The sequence below is a fragment of the Ovis canadensis genome, chromosome 2, assembly GCF_042477335.2.
Source record: "Ovis canadensis isolate MfBH-ARS-UI-01 breed Bighorn chromosome 2, ARS-UI_OviCan_v2, whole genome shotgun sequence".
NCBI lineage: Eukaryota > Metazoa > Chordata > Mammalia > Artiodactyla > Bovidae > Ovis > Ovis canadensis.
Genome location: NC_091246.1, coordinates 243,625,225 through 243,642,188, shown reverse-complemented (window position 1 = coordinate 243,642,188; position 16,964 = coordinate 243,625,225). Strand labels below are relative to the sequence as shown.

The 16,964-nt window shown below is 52.5% G+C and overlaps 1 protein-coding gene across 10 annotated transcripts in view; it reads right to left on the bottom strand.

Annotated features, from left to right (window-relative positions):
- Positions 1–16,964, bottom strand: part of MECR (mitochondrial trans-2-enoyl-CoA reductase) — a 44,001-nt gene that overhangs the window by 2,374 nt on the left and 24,663 nt on the right. For 3 of the 10 annotated variants that reach the window (XM_069574850.1, XM_069574855.1, XM_069574856.1), the window contains exons 4-10: positions 16,069–16,212; positions 13,386–13,488; positions 12,028–12,130; positions 9,736–9,809; positions 7,090–7,150; positions 6,888–6,960; positions 4,700–5,192 (exon numbers count right to left, since the gene is read on the bottom strand). In XM_069574850.1, coding sequence (XP_069430951.1) covers positions 4,900–5,192; positions 6,888–6,960; positions 7,090–7,150; positions 9,736–9,809; positions 12,028–12,130; positions 13,386–13,488; positions 16,069–16,212 — 851 coding nt within the window. In that variant the 3' untranslated portion in view covers positions 4,700–4,899. Of the gene's footprint in view, positions 1–4,699; positions 5,381–6,887; positions 6,961–7,089; positions 7,151–9,735; positions 9,810–12,027; positions 12,131–13,385; positions 15,926–16,068; positions 16,213–16,964 lie in introns of those variants that run through there. The other 7 variants (XM_069574852.1, XM_069574858.1, XM_069574859.1 and 4 more) reach the window with 4 other exon arrangements.

Below are 16,964 nucleotides of genomic sequence, written 5' to 3'. Positions count from 1 at the left end.
CCCCGCCCCCTGTGCTTGTTAAGTAAGAGGTGATCCATTCTCTTCTGACAGTTTTGTCTTAGGCTCCTTTCCTTTGATGGCCTCATTAAACATTGGTAATCCCTATATTGGTCTTCAGAATTTAGGGAGACTGTCCTTATCTGGGAGCTTCTGATCATCTTTCTTTTTTTTTTTTTTTAGTTTTTTATTTTTTAAATTTTAAAATCTTTAATTCTTACATGCATTCCCAAACATGAACCCCCCTGATTATCTTTCTTTGGCGCCTCTGAACTGTCCCCCCACTTGCTGCCAGAGGGATTTTTCTAAAGCGCAGTTGTGATCATCTGGCTCAGAAATCTTTTGTTCCCTACTGCCCACAGGGTAAAGTTCAAATTCCTTAGCTGGTAATCACAAACTGCCACTGCTCAGATTGTGATTTTGTGAAAATTTTCAGCTTCAGATGGTCTGACATGATTTCAATATAAATTAAATCAGACAATATGTATCAGTTAGGAGTAGGTTCAGAAGAAGCCCAAACACTAGGGGCTTAAATAGCACAGAAGCTTATTTCTCAAGTCCTGAGGTGGGCAGTCAGGGTTTCTGGGTCTCAGGGACCCAGGCTCCTTTGATTTTGTTGCTGTTCTGTTCTCAACATGGTCAAAGATGGCTATGCAAATTCCATGTTTGTTTCCTGGCGAGGGGGAAAGTGGAAGGGGAAGGAAAACATACAGGATGGATGCCAGCTTTACTTAAAGAGGTTCCTAAGAAACAGAAAATCCCATGGACGGAGGAGCCTGATAGGCTACAGTCCATGGGGGCGCAGAGTCGGACACAACTGAGCGACTTCACTTCACTTCAAGAAACAGACACCTCCCACCTCTGCTTACATCACATGGGCCAGATCTTGTCAGCTGCTAGGGGGTGGGGAAAATGTTTATTCCAGCCTCCCAGTCCCCACCTAAAAGTCATCAGTCTTAATTCTTAGAAATAGAATGGCATTGGGGGTAAAGGAGTAGATTCTGACATAAATGTTCTGCCTTAACTTAAACCTGTCCCTTGGTCTGTAATGCTTGTCTCCCTTCCCTGCCTGAGAAAATATCCTTTAAACCCAGGGCAAATGTCAACTCCAGGGACTTCCCTAGTGGTCCAGTGGTTAAGACTCCATGTTCCCAATGCAAGGAGTATGGGTTCGATCCCTGGTTGGGGAACTAAGATCCCACATGCCACGTGGTGTAGCCCCCTCCACCCCCCACCCCAAATCATCTCCAGACCCCCAGAGGTGCTACTCTCAAGGGACTCTGCACACCCTTCCCCCACCCACGAGGTCTCTAACTGTGCTGCGGTGTTATGAAGCTTCCTCCCTCCTGTCCCCGAGTCTCTACTAGGGGCCAGATCCGTCTCCATGGCTTTAGGCGCATCGGAGCCCCTAAGCCCAAGCTTGTGGAGTCCCCCTGACGAACCTCATCCTAACCTTCACTCCCGTAGCCTTGGGTGGCCTCCCCCTCCCTCTCAGACTTTCTGCACTTGCCCACACTGACCAGCTGCACAAATCATCTGTCCCACTAACCTCAAGGACAGGAGAGATTTGGGTGAACTGGGGCTGATTCTGAGCCCAGGTGTACAAGGTGGCAAATCTGACCCAGAGGGCACCTGCAGACCTTTCGCAGTCCCAGGCTGAAGCCGAATCCTTTTCTCCAGAGCACACACACGATGCTCCCGGGGACAGAAGGATGACGCCAGGGCCCATGTACGTGCTGGAGTGCAACTAAACCAGAGCGTCCCGTAGCTTTCAGAGCCAGTTTCCCCACCATTTCACTGCTTTAACCCCTCCAGTTCCTCCCCGTGTCCTGAGGGCAAGTCCTGAGCCTTCCTGCTGTGAAGGAGGGCTCCCAACTCAGTCTTCCGACACCCCTACATACAAGGTGGCAGCTATACTCGCCCCTTGGCAGTTCCGCAATGGGCAGGCTCTCCTGGGCCTCCAGACTCTCGTGTGCTGCTGGCTTTGCTTGGGACACCTCCTCCTGCTGGGCCTAGAGACTGGCTGTGACCATATTTCTTCTGGAGTGGGGGGCCTTCCTTAAACCCTCAGGCAGAGCTGCTGTGTCCCCACGGCCCTCTGAACACCTCCGTAAAGTGGCCTCATGAGTAGATAAAGCTACTTGTGGGCTAGTCCCACGCCACTCATAGGCAGCCCTGGCCTCAGGCATGCAGTGGGCTCTCAGTAAGTCCACCCCAGTGAGGCTCTAGAGCTCAGGGACAGAGGGCCGGGTGATGAAGGGGACACCCTCAAGTCTCTAGTGCTTTGCTTTGGGTGAGTGGATCACGAAGCAAAACACCATAAAGTCACGTCGTGTCAAGTTCCTCACTGTCTGAATAAAGCACTGCCTTGCCCAGGGCCCACTCTCAAGCTCCCCGAGGAAGGTCTAGGACAGAGCCTGTACCTCATTATATTAAACAAAAAAGGGGGATATGCCGGGGGCCAGCGTGAGGAATTCCGCCCATGGCAAAGGTCATGAGGAAGGAGGCTTGGCATACGCAAAGGCGTGATCAAGCCTCAGGAAACCCCCTGTTCCCGAGCATCTAACCCCAAAACCAGAGTCTGTTTTATGCTCTCACCTACACCTCTGACTTTACGGGAGGCTCCCCCCCATAACCGTTTCTCTCGGAGAAGGAGTAAACGTGCAGCTCCAAGGCAATAAAAATTCCTGGGTGTGACAAGAGTGTTTCAGCTTATGGACTCCTCTGAAGGTTATCTAGCCCGCCTGTATAGGTTTGTCCGGCCACATGTGATTGTTCACAGCCTCCCAACCTGAGAGGCATGAGACGTTTTATGGGTTGGTTAGGAATTATTTGGTGAAGGGTTCTTCATTTGTTGTGTCAATAATTGCTGCTAATTCCCTGCTCTGGGTGGGACAAGGATGTTTCAGGTCAAACCTCTCTGCTGACAGACTAGCTTGTGTGACAGGATTATCCATACTGCTGCCACTAGGCACAAGATTGTTTACTACCTCTCAACTGTAAACAGCACAGAGAGTTTTGGAGTATTTTGAGAGTCTTAATTAGCATAGGACTTTTTCTTCTTGTTGAGTCAATGATTGCCGCCAGGCCTCCATATCCTTAGGCACTTGGGAATATATTAATCAATGTATTTGGAATATAGCAAAGGAAATATAGTAGTTTTTGATGTTAGCAATACTAGACTTTTTGAGTTAATGGATTTTCTCTTTTGTAATAGATCACTGTACTTTGTTATAAATCACTGTGTCCTTGCTATGTAAAAATGTAACTTTATCATATCTTAAGACTAAATAGATCTTAAGGGGAGCATTGGTGAAAGGATTTTCATTTGTTGGGTTGATGTTTGCTGCTAAATCTCCATGTTCCCTACCCTTATAATGAATATAACTAGCATATAGGAAGAAATAAGTATTAACCTTTAAGCATATAGGAGAAATAAGTATTAACCTTTAAGACTAATCATGTTAACCTTGGGTTGAATAAATTCCTTTCTTGATTGTAACTCACTACACCCTCACCCTATAGGAATGTAACTTTATTTGGAGGGTGGTGCCTGGTTTAAGAAAAAACACCCTTGGAAGAAATAAGTTTTTTGGTTATCAGAAAGAAAGGATCATAAAATGTCAGCAGGTCTCACTCATGGCCAGAAGATGATGTAATATCCCTAAGACCTTTTTTTTTTATACATTTATGTGAAGCACCTGATTTTGATAAAGGTCAGGACTGCTGACCCCCACGTGACTCTGTATTCAACCCTATGTGTAACAAAAGGTATATAAGCAAACCCCAAAATAAAGAAATCGGATCAGTTTCCGGAAAGACTGATTCCCTCATGTCGCTTCTTTTCTGCTCCCCATTTTTCTGGCTGAATTCCCATCTGGAGTATGGATGCTATTCCACGTAATCCAAGTTATTCAGCCTCCTTTTCTCCACTAATCTTCCTACTACACTATCCATTTCTAATCTCTATATCTGTGATTAAATATGTATTTTTCCAAAGACGCCGACTCCGTCCCACCTTCGAATCACCCTGGATCCACCGGGTGGATCCCCGGCAGGACAGGACCTCGGTTAGGTGCTCACAGCACCTCACACGGGTCCTCTTTAGCACGCGCATCACTATGACAACCACTGTGGGACCTGTAGTGTGATGCGGGGTTTCTCCACAGTGGCACTGTGGACACTTGGGCTGATGGGCCCTTGCTGACGGAGACTGCTGTGCTCTGTAGGATGCCGGCAATGCTGGCCTCTACTCACAAGACTCTAGCAGCAGCCCTTCAATTATGACAATCCAGTGTCCCTTGGGAGTAAAATGACCTCAGGTGTAACCACTGATGTGCCTGTCTCCCTAGTTAGAATGGAAGTGCCCTGGGCATGGTCCAGCGACTGAGAGAAACCCCATCTCCTTGATTTCTCAGCCTGGCATTTGCTCTTCTTTGGAGCTGATCCTTCCCCCTGCCCCAGACAGAGCTGCAGGCCACCTGAGAATGAGTCAAACCTTCCTTTTTAGAAGGTTCTCCTCAGTGGGCTGGCATGGCTGGAGGGCAGAGATCTGTCTGACTGGCTCTTGTGCCCTGCCCGTCCTGCCCAGGCGTGGCTTTATAGGGCCATGCTTCTGGGGCACAGGCAGAGGGCAGCTTCTTCGTGCTGGGAGATGGTGAGTGCCTGGGGATGGTCCTTCTCCAGAGAGGACTTCTGTTGGTTTGTGGTTTTTTTTTCCTCCTAGGAAGTTCAGACTTTATTCAATACCTTGAGGCTGGCCCCCCAATTCTCTGAGTCAGAAGGGACAGTGGGGAGAGGTGCAGCCTGTGGACGGTGGAGGCCCAACTAGGGGGTGGGGGGAGGGCCCGAACCAGTCCTGCTGATCCATCTCCCCTCCTGCTTGGCTCTGGGGTTATCACGTCACATGGTGAGAATCTGCTTTGAAGACACGAAGGGCTGCGTGGACGCTTCTAGGGCACGCAGGTAGTCCTGCAGCGGGACCTCGGAGCAGGCGGGGGCCGTGAGTTGGCCTCGGCGGATGAGATCGCAGAGTGCGAGGATCAGCTCCTTGAACTGGTCTGTGGGAGGTTGGAGGGCCCGGGGAGGTGGGAGGCGGGCGGGAGCTGGGGCCGGGCTCCAGGGAGGCCTGCCCCACAGCGAGAGGCCCGGGCTTGGCCAGGGCGTGGCGGCTGTGGAGGTGGCCTGGTTCCCGCCTGCGTTCAGGACAGTGAGAGCCGGGGTGGGGATAGGGTGTAGGCAGCGGCCCCAGGAGCTGATAGGCAGGCAGAGTGGTGGCTGAGAGGCTCAGACCCACAGAACCTGACTGGGTATAGCTGGGAGTCCTGAATGGTGCGAGGGCGGGAAGCCAGAGGAGGAAGTGTCCAGCACAGACAGATGAGCTCTGCTGGGGGCAGAGAGCCTCCCTGAGAGCCTGAGACTCCCTCAGGACCTTTCCTGTTGAGGCCAGCAGGGTCCCCTCCAGGGGCTTGCCTCCCACTTAGGGACCCAGGATGGCAGAAGAAAATGAGAAGTGAAGGCCTTGCCTAAGAAGTGCTTTTTCATAGACATCAGTTCGTTCAGTATTCAAACTGAATTGTACCTCCTGCTTGAAACACTGTCCATGCTTCCCGTTTCCCCTTAAGATAGAGTCTGAGCTCCTTAAAGAGGATTATCAGGCCTCTCATAATCTGGTCACAACCAGCTTCCCACCCTCTCTGATAGCCTTTTGCACATGCTGTTTTCTCTGCTTGAAACACCCTGTTCATAGGACCACTCCCATCTCCTTCACTGGGAGAACGCCACCTCATTCCTCAGGCTCCGCCTGGGAGGATGGTGGTCACACTCTGGGGAACCCGTCCTCCGGGAGAGGAAGGAGAGCTGTTGTTCAGGGTCTCGAGTCAGAGTGACTGGCTGTTCACATCCTGGCTGCACACTCTTTAGGTGGGGGGGACTTGGGGCAAGTGACTTAGCCACTCTAAACCTCAGTGTCCACCTCTGTCAAACATTGCTAACAATAGTTTAAACAATTACGACTGTTAAAAAAATTTTTTTTTTTGACTGAGACTTGAGGCCATGTGGGATCTTAGTTTCCCAATCAGAGACTGGACCTCTGTGCTGGAGAAGACTCTTGAGAGTCCCTTGGACAGCAAGGAGATCAAACCAGTCAATCCTACAGGAAATCAACCCTGAATATGCATTGAAGAACTGATGCTGAAGCTGAAGAGCCAATACTTTGGCCACCTGCTGGGAAGAGCCGACTCACTGGAGAAAAACCTGATGCTGGGAGAAGTGGGTGGCAGAGGACGAGATAGTTGGATAGCACCACCAATTGAATGGACATGAACTTGGGCAAACTCTGGGAGATGGTGAGGGACAGGGAAGCCTGGTGTGCTGCAGTCCATGGGGTCGCAAAGAGTCTGAAATGACTTGGCGACTGAACAACAACAACCCCCTGCAGGGGAGTCTTAGCCACTGGACTGCCAGGGACGTCCCAACAATTATGACACTGAAACCAAGGCAGAGGTTAAGTAACTTGCCTGATGTCCCATGGCTGGCTCGGCAGAACCTATAGCTAGCAGTGGTGGAAGCAGGATTTGAGCCCAGTCAGGCTGGAGCCAGAGTTTGTTCTCTTTCCTGGGCTGTCCTCCACGGCAATCTTCCCCGCTGTCAGCCCCTCGCGAGGGCAGCAGGAGCTGTCCTGTTCAGTGTGGTCGCCTTGAGGACAAGCCCACTGTAGCCTACAACTATTTGCTGACTGTAGCTGTTTCTAGAGGCTGTTATCCTTTATCCTGTTTTGGGGTTGGGATGGGGGGTCTGATCACCTCTTCCGGGCTCAGGGTCGCTGGTCACTTCTGAGTAGGCGCTGCCCTCTCATGTGACCCCTGCTAACAGGGCTATCATCCACTCACCTGGACTGTGGTCCTTCTTCCACTGGGATAACCAAAAGCCCCGAAGTTTGAGATCCTTAAAAATAAGCTGGCTCTGTGGAAATAGGAAGGACACACACTAAGGTGCTCTGAGGGCAAGAACTTCAGGCTTAAGGGATAGACTCCCCCAGGGGCGGGGCACTGCCCGAGTCTAGAGGACTGTGGTGTTCAGACCCCAGCTTACCGCGGAGGCGATGACAGGCTGCTTGGCCATTCCCCCATAGGTCACCATGGTTCCTCCAGGCCTGAGGAGCAGAGAGAACAGAGTGGTCACAGGTAGAGGCAGAGGCACAGCACCGTCTATTCCAACCCTGGTTCCTGAACCTTGTTCTCAGAAGCCCTGTGTGCGTGCGTGCTCGGTCGTGTCCGGCTCTTTGCAACTCTATAGACTATATAGCCCACCAGGCTCCTCTGTCCACAGGATTTTCCCGGCAAGAATACTGGAGTGGGTTGCCATTTCCTCCTCCAGGGGATCTTCCTGACCTACGGATCGAACTCTCTTCTCTTGCGTCTCCTGCATTGGCGGGCAGGTTCTTTACCACTAGTGCCACTTGGGAAGCCCCCAGAATTCCTGGGAAGGGTTCAAAAAAAAAAAACAAAAAAAAACAACAGATCCCCACGCCTGCCCCAGACCCAGTAGATCAGGGCAAGGATCTATATTAAAAACAACAGAAAACAAAGAAGCAAGCAGACACTCCCTGCAGATGACCTGGATGTCTAACTAGGGTGGGGAGCCCACTGATTGAAGCTCGTGCCCAGGCTTTGAGGAAGAGCTGCAGGGAAGAGTGTTCCCTAAGCAAAGCTCATGACCTGAGTCCAGCTGGGCTCTGCTCCGGCTGTTTACTGGGTGTAAACAGTGTACTGGGTGTTTACTATGTGCCTGGGTGACCCTGGGCAGCAGGCAGTGGGTCATGCTGCCTCTCTCTCTGGGCACTCTCATTCAAAGGACCAGTGAGCTGTCAGTCAAAGGACTAGTGAGATGGAAGCAGCTTGGGATGCTAAGGGATGTTTTGGACGGTGCAGAGGATGATGGTGAGTGTCAGGACCTGCTGCCTGACACCCTCAGTGGTCATACAGGATAGAGGGGCTTGTGTCATTTAAAAAATGTTAAGCTAAGTCTTCACGTGCCTGACAACCTGTGTGCTCTTCCCTGCTCCCCCAGCTCTTGCAGGAGTTTGCTGATGCAGGATGAGCCGAGGTTCACTCTGGGACAACACCACAGAGGCTCGGCGAACTCCAGAAGGGCAGAAGCTGCTGAGAGGGGTGGGGAACTCTCTGTTCCTGAGGCTGCGGGCCAGTTTGGCCTTCAGGTCCTTCATCTGCCACCTGGCTCTGGAAAGTAGATCCTGTGGCAGGGAGCGGCGCTGAGCCCTCCCTCTGTGGACTAGCACTACACTGGGTTTAATCAGAATGGCTACCGCTTATGGCCTGGGTGGGAGGGGAGTTTGGGGGAGAATGGATACGTGTACATGCATGCACGTATGGCTGAGTCCGCTTTTTACCTGAAACTATCACAACATTGTTTGTTAATCAGCTATACCCCAGTACAAAATATAGTTGTTTTTTTAAAATCAGAAACAACTGTTGACTGGGTGTTTACTATGTGCCAGGCACAGGTCTGAGCATTTCACATGTGCTGGCCAATGATCCTCAGGGTGACCCCAAGGGAGGACCTTGATGATGCCTCTTTCACAGTCGAGAAAGCGCGGACCCACCTCTCACTTGTACAGCGCTCTGTGCGGACCTCAGAGCCCCTTATACTCACCTTCTGAGGTAGAAAAGGTTTATATCCCCCCATTTGACTGATGAAGAGGCTGAGGCTTGGATCATTTTTCATGTATTGCCTAGATCACATAGATCCCCAGCTAGTGAGCAGCAGCCTTTCTGACTCCAAAGCCTACACTTGTGACCCCTGAGCAAGACTCTGTCCTACGACGGGCCACGCAGGGATGGCGGTTGGCCTCGGAGGCTGCCTGGAGTCATGTGAAGAGCTGTGCTTGGGCTCACAGCCACGGGCAAGCTGCCTGCCCTCTCTGGGCCTTGTCTGGATGGGGATGGGAGCGGTACCCCGTGCTCAGGTGGTTGTGGGAGGGGAATGTCACACACTCTGCACAGTCTGCCGCGTGGTTCACGCTCTGTGGTTGTTACCACAGCTCTCTGATCTCATGACCCATCTTCCCATCCAGCCTGTGCGTTCTAGAGGGGTCCCTCGGTGGCTCAGTCATCTCGGTACCCCTGGCTAAAGTGAGTGCTGGCAAACAGGAGTTAACAAACATTGGTGCTCTAGTTGGGAGGTGTCCCTTAAGGCGCCCTTCCGCTCGAGAAGTTTATATGAAAGGAAAAAGGATGAAAGGACGTACACTGTCAACACTGTCAACGATGCTTATCCTTCTCTGTGGCGGGACGGTAGGTCAGTTTTGTGCTTAATTTTTCCTTTGTGTTTTTACATGCTTTCAAGATGTTTTGTAATAATAGCATAATGTTACCTTTAAAATTAGAATCTGTTTTTAAAAGCTAATATGCTAGGACTTTTGCAGATGCCCCTAGGTTATGAACCCTTAACTGCTCCCCTTTCACAGAGGGCCCAGCAGTTACTACTGGGGTCCCCGGGAAAACAAAGCCAGACGGGTCTCTGGCCATCTGTAAAGAAGGCTGAGAAGGGGCGGGTCCAGATAACTGGGATGGGACAAGGGTCCCGTCTTCCTACCCAGGGGTGTGCTGACCTGGCCTTGGCTTGCACTGGCCACTGGCACCTGGTCACTTGGTGGTCCTCCTGGCTACAGCTCAGGAGGGCGCCGGCGCACTGGACCCGAGGGGCCGAGGGACTTACGCCAAATGCCGCAGCAGCTCCGTGGAGCTTTTCCCGCCGACACAGTTGAGAGCAAGCCGTGGCTGGGGCACGTCCTGGGAAACGAGATCTACAGTGAGTGAGCTACTCCTCTGTGGGGTGCAGTGTGTGTGGAGGGGGTGAAGGGGAGAGTGGCTTGAAGCTTGCTGCAAACCGCACTTCCCTGGCCCAAGGGCTGTGTCTGGAGGGAGTGAAAAAGTAGGACCCTCAGGCTTTCAAACTCAGTCTGGGGAGGGCCTTTTCTTTACCAGCTTAATCTTGTTATCTGTTTTAGGCATACTCAGTCACCTCTTTGCAGGCTCCTCTGTCCATGGGATCCTCCAGGCAAGAATACTGGAGTGGGTTGCCATGCCCTCCTCCAGGGGATCTTCCCGACTCAGGGATCGAACCCGAGTCTCTTACGTCTCCTGCCTGGGCAGGCGGGTTCTTTACCACTGGCACCACCTGGGAAGCCCATGGATCAGCACTGTTGTTATTGAGTCGCTCAGTTCTGTCAGACTCTGACTGCATGGACTCTAGCCCGGTAGGCTCCTCTGTCCATGGGAGGATTTTGTTCAAAACTCACCTCTGGGAAAGAACAGACAGAGGGCATCGGTGCTGTGTTCTGACAGACTTCATGTCCCCTCTCCTCGGTACTTACAGGTTGGTCAGTATCAGACATGCTGACCTACTGCTTCAGAAATGCTCTCAGGTGAGTATGTGTCCTACCCTGCCAGGAGTCAGTGGCAAGAGACTGGGATGTGTCTGATCGCTGTGAGGTGTCGGGCAGGCTGAGGGGCTTTGGAGTCTAGAGAGGCTTAGGCCAGCCCCGACCCCACCACGTCTGACTGTGCGGTCTGGGTAAACTCCTCACTACCTCTGACTGCGGTCTGGGTAAACTCCTCACTACCTCTGACTGCGGTCTCGGTAAACTCATTACCTCTGACTGCGGTCTGGGTAAACTCCTCACTACCTCTGACTGGGTCTCGGTAAACTCATTACCTCTGACTGTGGTCTCGGTAAACTCCTCACTACCTCTGACTGCGGTCTCGGTAAACTCATTACCTCTGACTGCGGTCTGGGTAAACTCCTCACTACCTCTGACTGGGTCTCGGTAAACTCATTACCTCTGACTGCGGTCTGGGTAAACTCCTCACTACCTCTGACTGGGTCTCGGTAAACTCATTACCTCTGACTGTGGTCTCGGTAAACTCCTCACTACCTCTGACTGGGTCTCGGTAAACTCATTACCTCTGACTGTGGTCTCGGTAAACTCCTCACTACCTCTGACTGCGGTCTGGGTAAACTCCTCACTACCTCTGACTGCGGTCTCGGTAAACTCATTACCTCTGACTGCGGTCTGGGTAAACTCCTCACAACCTCTGACTGTGGTCTCGGTAAACTCCTCACTACCTCTGACTGCGGTCTTGGTAAACTCATTACCTCTGACTGCGGTCTCGGTAAACTCATTACCTCTGACTGTGGTCTCGGTAAACTCCTCACTACCTCTGACTGCGGTCTTGGTAAACTCATTACCTCTGACTGCGGTCTGGGTAAACTCCTCACTACCTCTGACTGCGGTCTGGGTAAACTCCTCACAACCTCTGACTGCGGTCTCGGTAAACTCCTCACTACCTCTGACTGCGGTCTTGGTAAACTCATTACCTCTGACTGCGGTCTCGGTAAACTCATTACCTCTGACTGCGGTCTGGGTAAACTCCTCACAACCTCTGACTGTGGTCTCGGTAAACTCCTCACTACCTCTGACTGCGGTCTCGGTAAACTCCTCACTACCTCTGACTGCGGTCTCGGTAAACTCCTCACTACCTCTGACTGTGGTCTTGGTAAAGTCCTTTGTCTTTTCCAAGCTTCATTTCTCATCTATAAAACAGATGGCACCTACTTTGTAGAGCTTCTGTGGGGATTTTCAGGTAAAAAACATATGGCAGGTGCCTCATAAACGTGAAACGTGACTTCATTCCTTTCTCTTCCCTCCTGTGCCCCTCTCCCAGCTCTGAGACTCACGTTGGCGGTGTGGGCTGATGGAGCCAATCAGAAACCTTCAAAATGACAAATCAGGCGGGGTTTCCTAGACCTTGTCTGTCTCTACGCTGTCCCCTCACAGCCCCTGGGCACTTACTGTGTGCTGTCCCCTGGCTGAGGGAATGGGCTTTACCCAGCCACAAGGAGAAGAAGGGGGGATTTTGGAGACGATCAGTGGCCAGTGCCCAGCTTTCTGAACTCAAGTGACTGCCTTTCTTCAGCGGGATGAGCCTGGTCCGTTTTCACTGGTACCTTAAAAAAGCTTTTCATCTCAGGCTTTCTTAGTCCCTCTTCTGTGACAATGTGGTCAGCCCCCAGATTCTTCAGTCTGTCGGTCAGCTTCTGGAGGTCAGGTCTGGAAACCAAACACAATCCAGGGTCCTCGGTCACATCTGCCCACTTTCTCCACCAGAGGCTCCCAGGACCCCTCTGCCACAGGTGTGAGAACCCGAGTTTCTCTTTGTGGGAAGCTGGGCCCAGCCACCCAGCCTCAGCACACTCCAGCATCTCCTGGCCTCAGTTTTCTCACTGGTGTGAGAGAGTGCTGGGTGGTTGCTACCGCTCCTACTGGTCCCAAGGACGCTAGAAACCATCTGGCCCAGGGAGGAGTTGGTTCACTTCCTGATTTCTTCTATTTAAACGACAAACTCCTCTTCCTATCCCCCTGTCTTTTCAAGAGGCTCTTCAGAGTGTTGTGCAAACATACCCCGGCCCACGAGTGGCTTTGTGCCTCTTTACCAAGGCAAACAGAGCAATTCTTGTTAGCACAACTGAGGGGATGGGGAACTGGAGCGAGTATCAGTTCTCCTAATGAGGCTGGACTTCCCTGATGGACACAGCCACGTATGTGGACAGTGAGGCTTAAGGAGGCTGGATGATACGCTGGAGAGAGAAAGAGTCAGGAAACTTAAGTTTGTCTTTGATTTGCTGTGTCTTCCTGAGCAAGTGGCTTCCTCTCTCTGATGACAAACCTGCCCCGTCTCCTTTATATCTGTATTTAGTGCACTTCAAGGCATTACACAAATGCAAGGGAAACAGGGGCCTTGGGTTAGTCAGTTCACAGATAGAAATACAGCTTTAAACATTCCCAAGTGTGAACTGTGGTTTTGAAAACATGGGCTTATAAGAAGTCAAGCATCTTAAAAACTCAGGTTGGGAATGAGGGCCTTCTCTACCTCCTTCCTGCCCTCCCTTTACATTTCAGTCACTCATCCTATAGCCCCGGGGCTTCCCTTATAGCTCAGTTGGGAAAGAATCTGCCTGCAATGCAGGAGACCAGGGTTTGATTCCTGGGTCGGGAAGATCCCCTGGAGAAGGAAATGGCAACCCACTCCAGTATTCTTGCCTGGAGAATCTCATGGACAGAGGAGCCTGGCGGGCTACATTCCATGGGGTCGCAAGAGTCGGACAGGACTTAGTGACTAAACCATCCTACAAGCCCCAGACCGCTGGACTTCAGGGCTGGAGGCTGACTCAGCCCTTAGCGAGCAGCAGCTGCAGGAAAGGAGGACCGCTTATGCAAGGGAGCCACCTGGTGGAGACTTGGGCACCCGCGGGTGCCAGGCTGGAAAGGCCCAAGTGGTGGGCTGGGATCAGGCCTTCCCACGTACCTGTCCCGGAGCACGTTGATGGTCCTCAGGCCCAGGGCGGCCGCGATCTGGATGACCGCTTGCCCCACTCCACTGTTGGATGCATTCTGGATGACGGAATCCCCTGTGGGGTCGGGAAGAGACTCAAGTCGAGATCTGTAACACGTCAAGGGCTTTCAGCCTAGGATCCTATTAGAGGGTCAGAGGTGGAGTTCTCAGACTCTGAAGGGACCCAGGACCTGGCTGCTGAACCTTCTCAGTCCTGGCAGTGTTGCTCTCTCCTCCCAGGGCGCCCCAAGCCTCTACAGCACCCATGATGCCTGCCAGGATTCGGCAACTCAGAGTTCACGCTGGATGCAACTTAGCCCCTGCTGTGTCAGTGATTTTGTATCCTTCATCATCCTCCCAGCTCTTAGGTCAAGTCTGCTTAGGTTCTTTCTTTGGTTTGCAATGTCTCCTCTCTCTCCCATTGTTTTGAAATCCTGTATACCTTAAAAGCACAGGAAATGGCAACCTGTGTGGCTTCTTATGTGAAGCCTTCCTAGATTCTTCCCCCGTGCCCTCCCACGGCACTCTGCAGCCAACTCTGTTAAGGCTCATGGTCAGCCTCGACTTACAGCTTGTAGCTCAGTCCCTTTCTATCAACAGCCTGTGGCTTCCTGAGGGAAGATGCGCTATTGCCTCGGAATGGGATTAGAGCTGCAGTGGAGAAACTGGCAGCTCCTGAATCAGGGTCTGTGATCAAAGCCCAGGCCTAACTTTGCACTTGAGCTGAGTAGGGAGATGTGGGCTGTGCTGGGAAAGCATGGGCTCTGGAATGAGACGTACCAGGGACGGAGCCCCATCTTCTTTACCGACTGTAACTAGAACTGAATGGGGCGGGGCAAGCCCTGACCTCTTTGAACCTCAGTTTCTTCTCCATAAGAAGGGTCCCAGGAGCAACCACCGGGGTGCTCCTCATTAGAGTCCAGGGCCATCATGTCTAGGGAGGGGCTCCAGTCCCCTGAAGTGCTAGCTAGGTTTAGAGAGGCAGCAGGGACCTCATGCTAGAGACAGAGGACTTTCTGGAAGAAGCAGGCTCATCATTCTTAGCTAGGGTCAGCCTACAGACTGTCACCCATCCAGGGGTTATGAAACCAACCTAGTGGGTTGTGAACTTTTTTTTTCTTAATGGTTAAATTTGAGGAAAATAGAATAAAAAATAGTGGAGTGTATCACACATGGTGAGGGCAAATACTGTTCCATGAAACTCTGGTTTCCCTCACATGTATATTCATACATGTCTATATAATGGAGAACAGTGTTACCACGGGTCAGGATCACGTGTTTCATGCCAGCCCTGGGGCAGGAAAGAGGAGCCACGGTGTTGGCACTTGACCTGGGTGGTGCCAGAATGGCCTGACTGGACCTGACAGTGACAGTCCTAACCAGAGGGGCCTGGGGGGAGGGGACGCAGGCGCCCACGGCCTCTGCTGCACTGGGATTCAAGCAAAGGTCCCAGATCACACCTGCTGGCTTTCTCCGCTAGAGAGACCCAAGGCTGCTTGGCCACAGCTGGGGGGCCTGCATCTGTCTCTGCAGGAAGCTGGCACTGGCTTTCAGCCGACCACCCTCCCGCGTCTCTCACCTCAGTCGCCTTGTCAGCGCGACAGAGATGGGCTGGGCGATCTCTAGGGCCCTGGCTGCTCCCGGCTGTGTGGTGTGCAGGGTAACCCTGCAACCATGGTGGACGGGAGGTGGTGGGTAACTGGCCCAGCCTCCTGTCACTCGGAGGTTAATTCTGAGGAGGATTCTGTGAGGGTCTCTGGAGGCTCCCCAGCAGGACTGGGCCCTGGAAGCCCATGGCGGGAACCAGCCTTCACTGGCTTTTCCCCCTTCCTTGTCCCTGGCTCCAGTCCCTCACTTTTGCTCCCTGGGGTCACCTCCCCAGGGAACCATCTGCCCTCAGTCCTTGTCTTAGGCTCTGCTTTCAGGGAATCCCTGAATAAAACACCTGGCTTTGTCATTTCCTCGCTGAGTGATCTCGGGTGAATAATTTACCTCTCTGGACCTCAGGTTCCTCCTTTATCACGAGGGAAGACGGTACCAGGGGCGCCCCTGTACCGTGCTGTAGGCGAGGCCCTGGGCTGAGGGCTGCTCGGCATGTCTCTGTGAGCACTCAGAACCTTGCCTCCCTGTTTCACGGATGAAGGGTCTGCTGATCCAGGAGGTCAGCTGCCAGTCGATGAGGCCGACTGGGGCCCTCAGCTCGCCGCTCTGGCGGCCCAGTGCATTTGACGGGTGATGCATGGGTGGGCACGTATGTGGACGGGAAAGTGCTCTGGCCGTGCTGAGTGGTGAGACTAACGCTAAGTTCAGCATTTTACTGAAAACACGGGGACTGTGTCTGTCTTGTCTGAGCTCTGCAGCCCCAGAGCTCAGCACAGTGCCACACGATTTTTGCTGAGTGGCAGAATTCCACCCCGAGCTCGAGGGAATGTGGCCCCTCAGCGGTTTTCCAGGGTGTGCTCCTCCGTGGGGTTTCCGCCTGTTTTCCAGGACCCAAGCTGACATCCTTCCACCTAAAGCAACAAAAGACACACTCACCAGGTCGGGCTGTCTTCCTCGCGGGCCCTCACCCATAAGTTCCCAGGCCTCGGGGGTCGGGACGTGGGTCACACCCCAGTCGGGAGAGCCCGGCCTGCTGGCCCACTGAGGCGCCTACCTGGCTGCAGCCGCTCAAAGTCCACCAGCATCCGGTAGGCTGTGCAGGGGTTGACGCCCAGGGTGGCGGCGCACTGAAGAGGGATGTCACTTGGGACTGTGATGAGCTCTTCCTCGCCGAACACAGCCTCGGTCCGCCAGGTTCCTGGGGGGAGACCAGGGGAGTAAGGAAGGACCCCTCCATGCCCAACCCCAGCTCCCCCTCCTTGGTGGACAGGCGCCGAGGACAGCGGGCTTCAGGAATCCTTGGAGGGAAAAAAAGAAACCCTTGAGGTCTTTCTGAATGTCTTTGAGCCCTGGTGATAATTACGTTAGGGAGACTGTTAACCCCACATGAGTGACCGGGAGACTGAGCTGGTGTCACACAGCAGGAGGTGGAGGATCTCAAACCACTGGGCTCTGAGGGTGAGAGAGCCACATCATTATCAGGGCAGGAGAAGTGGCAAAAGCCCCAGGTTCCTGCTCGGGCCTCATTCTCACCTAAGGCAGGGTGACTCGGGATTGTATTATGGAAAAAGCATGCAGGTCAAAGTCGAAGGCCTAGGTGTGGGCCCTGGCTTTGCTGGTCTGCTAGTCTGAGCACAGTGACTGAGTTCTGGTTACTCTAATATGCAGATGACACCGGCAAGAAGAGCTTTGGGTGGTTTCCCCAAGAGATGCTGCACAGGTTACGTGATATACAGGAAATGAAACAATCCTGTAAACTGGGGAAAAAAGGCCCCTTAACCCCCAACCTTAAAACTCAACATTCAGAAAACTAAGATCATGGCATCTGGTCCCATCACTTCATGCCAAACAGATGGGGAAACAGTGGAAACAGTGACAGACTTTATCTTTTTGGGCTCCAAAATCACTGCAGAGGGTGACTGCAGGCATGAAATAAAAGACACTTGCTCC